The sequence below is a fragment of the Lepisma saccharinum genome, chromosome 4 (genome assembly GCF_977018435.1).
Source record: "Lepisma saccharinum chromosome 4, izLepSacc3.1, whole genome shotgun sequence".
Lineage (NCBI taxonomy): Eukaryota > Metazoa > Arthropoda > Insecta > Zygentoma > Lepismatidae > Lepisma > Lepisma saccharinum.
This window is the reverse complement of record NC_139232.1, coordinates 56,410,561-56,420,231: the sequence shown is the minus strand read 5'-3', so window position 1 is coordinate 56,420,231 and position 9,671 is coordinate 56,410,561. Positions and strand designations below refer to the sequence as shown.

At 35.0% G+C, this 9,671-nt stretch overlaps 1 protein-coding gene across 4 annotated transcripts in view; it reads right to left on the bottom strand.

Annotated features, from left to right (window-relative positions):
* Positions 1-452: 452 nt before the first annotated feature.
* The window catches only part of Khc (kinesin heavy chain), a 59,705-nt gene continuing 50,486 nt past the window's right edge, over positions 453-9,671 (bottom strand). For 3 of the 4 annotated variants that reach the window (XM_083120530.1, XM_083120533.1, XM_083120532.1), the window contains one exon: positions 453-2,820. Coding sequence is in view for 1 of the 4 variants with exons in the window: in XM_083120533.1 (XP_082976659.1) it covers positions 2,807-2,820 (14 nt within the window). In the remaining 3 variants the exon portion in view is untranslated. Of the gene's footprint in view, positions 2,821-5,985; positions 6,003-9,671 lie in introns of those variants that run through there. The other variant, XM_083120531.1, reaches the window with a different exon arrangement.

The following is a 9,671-nucleotide window of genomic DNA, read 5'->3' as shown; positions in this document are numbered from 1 at the left end:
AAAAATCATTACCTAATTTCTCGCGATTTTTTTATGGGAATGAAATGAGGAACACCTATTTTGAATTTGATGAAAGTAGGTACTTTTGAAAATATTTTTTTGGTACTAACAATTGACCATACAGACAATTTGGCTAGGTTTCCTGCTAAAGGGATAGTTAATGAGGATATAGTCAAATTTTGGAGCTCGTAATTTAATTTAATACGTCTCCAGGTATGAAAAGTTATTATGGGATTAAATTAGTAGGGGGTACCTTATCTAGACTAAGTAAACTGAAAAAAAAAAAAGTAATCTTCACTGGGAACATTTACACAAATTTACTATCCTTCAAAAAATTAAATTATGGAACATGATAAATCTGATATTAACTACTTTTCAGCTCATGTCGGAGAATAGACTTTTTGAGTTGCAAGAACTTTCACTTAAAATTAATTCTAGAAAGCAAACAACAATTCATGTGTCATTGTTTATTTACCAGTTTGAAATTCATAACCAAACTACTACCAGTGTTTTGTGTAATTTAACTGCAGTGCAGCCAGTGCAACCCTGCAAGAAAAGATCCACTGTAGAATTCTAGGCACACACACACACTACCCACCATGGGAAGTGCACACCTAGAAACTACATACAAGTCTCAACAAAATGCAAATTTTACAAACTTGCTAAGCATAAATAATGTATTCTCCTCCACTTTTACACAACAGTGTTGTTTACAAATAGTATCAAAGCATCCGTACAATTAGGCATGATTCCAGGTCTTTTAAAATTATCTCAATAAACATGAAAGCAAATGTTGCTTGCAAATGCATGCTTATTATGCTGGTATATTTCATGCTATAAAACTTCCACTGCGTGATTCTGGCTTTTGGTCGAAAACAACTTAAAATCTCCCTCCCCTATCTTATTAATAGTTTTCCCTTACAATATGAGATCAGCTATTTTTGAGAATAAGAACTAGAGCAACTTCAGCTTTGTTATGCTGAAAAAATATATTTCCCCAATCCCTACATTTAGAAATTTTTCATTTTATTTTATGAGTACTTTAGGACAATAAGATTGCATGGATGCAGCCAATAGTCATTACCTGAACGTTTTATGCTGGAACTCATGATCATTCATCACTAATATGTATTGTTACTTTTATTAGCTTCAGAAGTGATGTTCGGTGACAAAACACATCTTTCTTTACAAAGGGACGCATACACACTGCCGCCACACCTCTTGGACATACATAAACAATTATGGTGTACAAATTATTTTCCACCAGCAAGCTATTCTGACTATCAAGGTAAGAGATGTTGCAAAAACTATGAATGTGAATTCTTATGTATAATACACAATTGTCATCTCTGGAAAAGTAAGCTCAATTGAACTTATTGTTACAAGTGGTGTGATTCATAAAGTACACAGTATATTATATCTTTTTAAAATGTAGGATGACAAAGCCTTATAGTTCAGAAACTTACAAGTGTAATGTAAGGTTTGCGACTGAACACCTCTGCAACAATACATGAATTTTTTTTTTTACAATTATACCATTATTTCAAGAAAGAATTATGGGTAATTCTTACTATATATGTCACCCTTATGCTGTGATGTTCATAATGGTTAACTGCAAATTATGCACCAAAAATTCATCTACAATGCATTCTATCACATGTATTTACAGTCAATTTGAAATATTCTGTGAAATTCAAATTTAAGAAACCCAACGATTCACAAAGAAAATGCAATATTTTGACATTCTATCTGCCTGAAACAAACAAATCATAATACTTTTCGTATGTTTTGTTACAATATTTCCCAATCAAGTTGGCCAGTAAGAACAGGAGAATCTTGCTGGAGCAACTGTAAGGAACATCTACTCCTGTACTACTCCGCATTCATGTCAACATATCATTCACACACCTAAACACACACACACACATACAGACCGTCAAAAAAGATAGGCTAAACTGTACAATATTGGAGAAAAAATAACTGTAATAAATTAAGTAACAAATAGTGTCCAACATCACATTTAATAGTAATAGCTCTATACGTGAACAGTATATATATATATATATATATATATAAACCTATATATATAATTTTAATATGCACATTACCTCATATTTCTTCCACAGAAGAGAAGCACTCACACCAATAATTCACGTGAAATAATCTTTTTGTGGCAAAATGTTATGAAAATATGTAAAATAAACTTTACAATATCAATTAGAACAATACATTCCAACTGTATTGCAAGTTTAAAAAAATAACCTAATGTAAATAATACATTATAAATTCACCTCATTAGCTGCACAGAAAGTTCCTACACAAGGACATAGTTTTTATTAAAAAAAATACTCAAAAGAAAAATCCAGTGGTTACTTTCAGAGTAGCAAATTGAAACTTAGCAAGTTGTAGCTAAGCCTGCACTCTGGCAATGTCAAAAGTAATGTCAAAAAGAGTTTTTTTCAAGAGGCAGTAAATACATACTTACAGTTGCTCCCGTACATTAAATCTTGCACCTTGTTTCTTCTTATCTACAAGCAGGTAGGCACCACATACTACATATTATGCTTTACGAAAGCCAGGAAAAAAAATATACATAATGTATCAATAAATATTTTACAATACGTCACTAAATCTTGTTACAATTTGTTTTTTTTTTCTCTTTGGTTGCAGGTAAGCCACAGAAGCAAAAACATTTTGTCAGTCCTATCCTCTAACAGCACCATGGGGTTCCAGAGTTACAGAGGAAAAATACGAACTAGACCCCTCAGTTGACCACTCCCAGTAATGTCAGTGCAATGCCGGAAACTCAGCTTTCACTATCTGGAAAGTAATAAATTTAAATGAACTTACTACTGGAAAACAACAGGTAAAATATGAAATTATACAACTTCTAAAAACTGTCACATAATGTGAATATTGTCCACAACCTAAACTGCTAACTAACAGTTGGGCTGAAAAGTTCATAAGCTGACTCATAGATGGTGTTACTAGAATTAAATCCATGTGATTTTTACTTAGTACTAACCTTCAAAAGATACGTGTATAAATTTCACAGCTGCCGGATAATTAGTTCGTGAGATATAGCATTGTGAGTGAAGCAGCTTTTGTTATTGTGAAAAAATGGATAAAAAAGAATTTCGTGTGTTAATAAAGCATTGCTTTTTGGCGAAAAAAATACTGTTGAAGCCAAGGCTTGGCTTGATAAACATTATTCGGACTCTGCACCAGAAAAATCAACCGTTGAGAAGTGGTTTGCTAAATTTAAACGAGGCGAAATGAGCATCGAAGACGATGCACGCAGTGGATGCCCCAAAGAGGCTGTTACCGACGAAAACATCAAAAAAGTCCACAAAATAATTTTAAATGATCGTAAAGTGAAGTTGATCGAGATAGCTGAGACTTTAAAAATATCAAAGGAACGTGTTGGACATATTGTGCATGAATATTTGAACATGCTAAAGCTGTGTGCAAAATGGGTGCCACGCGTGCTCACAATCGATCAAAAGCAACAACGTTTTGATGATTCGGAGCAATGTTTAGCGATATACAACCGTAATAAACACGAATTTTTCCGTCGATATATTACAATGGATGAAACATGGCTCCATAACTACACTCCAGAGTCCAATCGACAGTCAGCCGAGTGGACTGCACGTGATGAACCGAATCCAAAGCGTGGAAAGATGCAAGAGTGGCTGGCAAGGTTATGGCATCAGTATTCTGGGATGTGCATGGTATTATATTCATCGATTACCTCAAAAAGGGCCAGACCATCAACAGCGATTATTACAAAGCGTTGTTGGAGCGTTTAAAGGATGAAATCACGAAAAAACGGCCCCATTTGAAGAAGAAAAAAGTGCTGTTTCATCAAGACAATGCACCGTGTCACAAATCAATGAAAACGATGGCAAAATTATATGAATTAGACTACGAATTGCTTCCCCATCCACCATATTCTCCAGATCTGTCCCCCAGTGACTTTTTCCTGTTTGCAGACCTCAAAAGAATGCTCGCTGGAAAGAAATTTAGCACTGATGAAGAGGTAATCGCCGAAACTGAGGCCTATTTTGAGGCTAAAGAGAAATCGTACTATAAAAATGGCATCGAAAAATTGTATGACCGCTATAATCGTTGTATCGCCCTCGAAGGCAACTATATTGAATAATAAAATCGAATTTTGTCAAAAACATATTTTTTACTATGTTAGCCTACGAACTTTTCAGCCCAACTGTTACATCTATGCCAAAAATATGTTCACATCTGGTAGCCTACAGAAGCCACATCAAATCATTTTCAGAAATAGCAGCAATTCCTGAAACTATTACAGTACTTATGCAGATTTTTCAATATCTTATTTGAGCAGGGGAAAACTGCAAATATTACAGAATCTTCTTGACTAAAACACTGTTCAATTTTACAAAATTTTGTAATAATTATTTTTGTGAAGTAATGAAACTTTAAAAACTTTATGTAAAACTCCGGTGTAAGAGAAGTTGAATCAGAATCAAAATCAACCTGTGACAATGCAAACATCAGACTTATCGTCCTTCATATCTCACCTGATGAAGACTTGAAACAGCAAAAAATATTGTGTTTAAAAATCAAATGTGTGCAAGGTCTAACAATAAAAGTGACAAAAAATGACAGTTCATACAAGATTGTTTACATGCACATTTGGTACCACATTTAAGTATTCCAAAAATTGCAATTTATATTGACCAAATCTGATTTTTTTTTTACTTATCATTTCCAACACCTTTTCAAATACAGCGGGATTCAAATAGATGGGCTCAATTTCGTAAGTTATATTTCCTGAACTATACATCCTATGTGAATGATCTATGTAACATTTGAAATAGGAGGTGCTAAAGTTTATAAATGTTCAATGTGCTCCCTCTGTGCTCTGTGACTTTACACAGCCCGTTTGCTCAAATTGGTGATTCCAACGACAAATGCATTTCCTTGTTGAAGATTCGATGTTGGTATGAAGACAAAATGCACACTGCACTGCAGTCACTGGCTCAGTCTTAATGAACTCAAGAATAAAAAGTAATGAACTGCATAGTAGCCATTCTGCTCTCAAATGACACTGCTGCACAGCTGGGTACTAGGTGAGCCCACTAGTGGTGGTATTTGAAACTTTAGGTCATCCTCTTTCAAATGGTATGTAGATCATTCACATATCATGTATAGTTCAGGGAATATAGTAGTATAAATTTGAGTCCATCTTTTAAAATCGTGCTGTAGTTTAAAGAATTATGATTTCAAGTGACAAGAAAAAAATTAAAAAGACTAATGCATCTGCAACTATCGTCCTGCAGTGTACTGTAATTTTACATGTACACCTAAGTTGCCATAATTTGCTCTTATGTAATGTAGTTGCCGTCAAAACATAAGACTTGAGAGAAAATTTTGCTGGTAAATTATCATCATTGCAGTAACATTTGCTCCAGTTTTCCAAATTAGGATCTCAACATTCCTTAAATTATCAGACTTTCTAAGTAACAAATTATACAGATGTTATTGACCATTACTTTGAGTTGAAAATAAAGTTACAGTGCTGTCAATAATAAAAGCTTTTCTGGAACATTCGATACCCTACTCCAATTTGACCAATTGATCAAAATAAAGCAAATTAGAACACAAATCCCTGTTCACTCAAGAAACCTAGATATAAAATACATTTTTAAAATACAGGACCGTATATCTGAGTTACACAGTACTGTATTCACTTGTTAATATTTACTGGAAGCTCGTGACTTCATCACAATTTCAAATTTCACCATGATTACTATGTATGCATCCCAGATCTCCAGAGTTAACACTGTAGCATTACATAAAACTACTACAAATTACTAACACTACATATGCAATCTCTAATATAAGCATTTGTCTGAAAGTACCTACCATTTGATAGGAATGCATTTAGCCACAACGAGAGATTCAGAATTGAACATGTCTTGCCATACCTCTTTTTATTTCAGTCCAAGATGAACAACCACCTGTTAGGTCAAAGTTAAATCATCCCAAATAATAAACAAGGTACTTTTCTGTAGAGTAGTTGTGGCAACAATGAACTCACATGAACAGTGAGTAGCAATTTCCCGGTAAAATTATGTTACGTAAACTGAAGCAAGTAAGGTGAAACCCTTGACACTTTCTTCACTAATTTGATTTATAAAAAAATCAGCAGCAAAGATTAAGAGTATCGTTAACATTAGTACATAGCAGGAATAGGACAAAATTACCAATAATTTTACTGAAGATTAAGAATATCAAATTATAAGAATATCGTTACCAGTAAGTCTATCTGCCCATTTCTATCAACAAAAAAATCAGTTTAAATTACCAATTACTGATCCCGTGCATTTATTTTATGCTTTACAAGCTCAAGCGTTCGCCAGAATCTTTTGATTGGTCAATGCAAGGTCAGCACATCAAGTGCATCACTGCTGTTATAACAATACTCTTTCCAGATGTCTTCACATTGTTGGGTCACTGTCTGCATTATGAAGGTCCTAGATTACTAGAAATAGAACCTGTGACCAGAGCTCTTAAAACATTCTTAACATTTTATTCTGAATATAGCTGGAGTAAACAAATGTGTCCTGCACAGAAATCGTGCAGTCTAAAGTGTAAGCTTTGGGCTATGGGATGTGCACACGTTCCGAGTTTTCGGGGGGAAGCGAAACAACTTTTTTCATTTGTGCGGAAATTAGCGGAGCTACAAATGAGTAGCATAAGCTGATCATAGAAAACTTGCAACTGAGGGTTCATCGCGCCGACCACACGTCACCCTGGGCTGGTACGTAGGCTCTGGCTATCACAGACTGTCATGCCATGGGATAAACAAATCTTGCATGGAAAAAAAAGTCCCCACAATGCAAGAACCCAAAATTTCTAAACTAGCATGCAAAATTGAACGATGCCTTTATATAATTTCAGTTTAACAAATGTTTACATTCAACCACACAGGTGAATACATTCAGCGTTTGTATACAATTGTATGTAGGATAAATATGAGGGTTGCTATTTATGTATCCGGAATAACAAACAAAAAATGTATAATTGAAAATTGTTTTACTGTTTTTCAAAATATTCTTCAAAATGATCGATGCACTTTTGCATACGTTTGAACCAATTCTCATAGCACTTTGTCCATTCCGATTGAGGTAAGAGGGTTGCTATTTATGTATCAGGAACTGGAAACACTAATGTTGCTAAGTAACATCTAATATATCAATCGAAAAGTTGGACATTTCTATGGTATATGTACCCAGAACGTTGTGCTTACGGATGCTATTTTTGCTTGTTACAGGGACTTGAAAATTTCATCAGAGGCCAACAATGGAATTAACTCTAGAACATCTTCGAGCAATGATTTTCTAAGACTTTCGACGTGGATTATCTCAACAACAGTGCATCAATCAACTCACTTCGACTTTTGGCGATGAAGCACCATCTAAAAGCACTGTATGTCACTTGTTTAGTGAATTCAATCGTGGCCATCGTTCGCTCACGGACGAATCTAAAGAAGGCTGTCCAAAATCGGTTGTTGTGCCAGAAAACATTGATGCTGTGCGAGAACTGATAATGCAAGATCGTCATGTGACATATCGTGAGATTGAGGCATCCCTGGGCATTAGTATGACTAGCATACATAAGATATTGCATGAACATTTAGCGGTGAAGAAGATTTGTTCGTGTCGGATCCCGTATAATTTGACAATCGCTCAAAAAAAAGGCTCGTGTCGATTGGTGCAAACAAATACTCACAAAATACAATTGTGGTGCTTCAAAAACCATGTACAGTGGTGGCCAAAAGTCTGGAAAATGCTTTAAGAAATCTCTTTTGTGGCTTTCACATACAAATAAATTATATATGACCTTCTATTCTTTTGTTTTCTGTTAGCCTACACATTCATACAAGTGGCAGGATATTATATCAATGGTTTCTGAAAATAGTATTATATTTTTCTTCTTCTTCTTCTACAAATGTTGGTTTCTCATTTGAATAATATATAATTTTATCAATGACTTCAAAGCTTATTCTAATGTAGCAAACAATATTATAAGGGTATTATTGAGTGCATTGTTGAAGTTTCTGTTGCAACATTTTTGGCTTCATTTGTTGTTACTGTGAGCACATTGTTGCTTGATAAATACAAGTGATTGTTGTTGCAAAACACTGGATATTTGTGAATTGAGAATGCACAGTACAGCTGTATTCTGATAACTTGTTAGTGGGATTTGAAAATTGAAAGTGGAAGGAGAGACTTCCTTTTAGTTTTTTTGTGTGAACTCTTCTCGTTTATTAAACAAATATAAACTAGTGCTAGTGTGTTAGCTAGTGTGTATTTTCATCACCTGCACCTGTGTTTCCGGGAATAATGTTGGCAAGAAGCAAAAAGGGATCTGAACTGGGCCCAGATCAGCATATTGCATCAAGAGGGTAAGTCAAAATCTGAAATTGCAGCCCAATTCAAGAAATCGGTTCATTCAAGTCTCGCACACGAAATGGCAGGCCACGTGTTATGTCTGATCGAACAGACACAGCAATCATTAGATTATGAAAACAATCTCCCAAAACTACTTCTGCTAAAATAAGATCAAACCTTCCAGAAGACATCAACAAACCGAGTTTTCGAACCATTAGACGTAGACTGTTAGATGCAGGTCTGAAATCCTACACTCCAGCAAAGAAGCCAAAACTATCACACAAGAATATCACTGATCGTATAAAATGCTGTCGTCGTTACATGGCTTGGACAGAAGAACTGGGAATCAGTGATGTTTTCTGATGAATCAACATTTACTCAGTTTTTCCATTATAATAAATATGTAAGATGCCCCAAAAACAAAAGGTATGACCAATGTTATGTCGTCCCTACTGTGAAGCAAGCAGAAAAATTGATGGTCTGGGGTCGTATTTCCGCAAAAGGACGTGGATCATTATGGATAATGCCAAGGAACACTACCATAAATGGAGAGGTGTATCTACAGATCCTTCAACAGAAGCTTCCAGCTGTTATGGACATTCATCAGTGTACTGATTTTCAACAAGATGGAGCTATTTGCCAAGGTACTAAGAAAGTGAAATCCTGGCTAACCTCGCGCGACTACCAGTTGCTCCATCTTGGCCAGGCAGTTCACCAGATCTAATCATCATAAAAAATGCATGGTCCATAATGAAGATGAAGGTCTCGGAGAAGTCCCCAAAGTCATGCAATGACGTGGTACAAAAAATCAAGGAAGTATGGGTCACTGAAATTACGCCAGATTACTGTCAATGCTTGGCACACTTTATGCCCAAATAAATATTGGAAGTGTTAAAAAAAACAAAGGACATGCTACAAAATAGTAGAGTATGGAAATTGTGATAACTTGTATTTATTTGATCAAGTAATCTTATAGTATACATTTTAAAAATAAAATGTAAAATTTCATCAATTGTATTAAGTGTGAGAGAATAAAAAAGTATGAATAATTGAAAATTTTGATGATTTTCCAGACTATTGGCCACCACTGTATAACATCTACACAGGTGACTAATCTTGGATCTATGCATATGAGCCCGAAAGCAAACAGCAGTCGAAGGTGTGGGTGTTCCAAGTTGTGCCAAACCCAACAAAAGTTGTTTGTGCACTTTGAAGCAAATGGTCGCCTGTTTT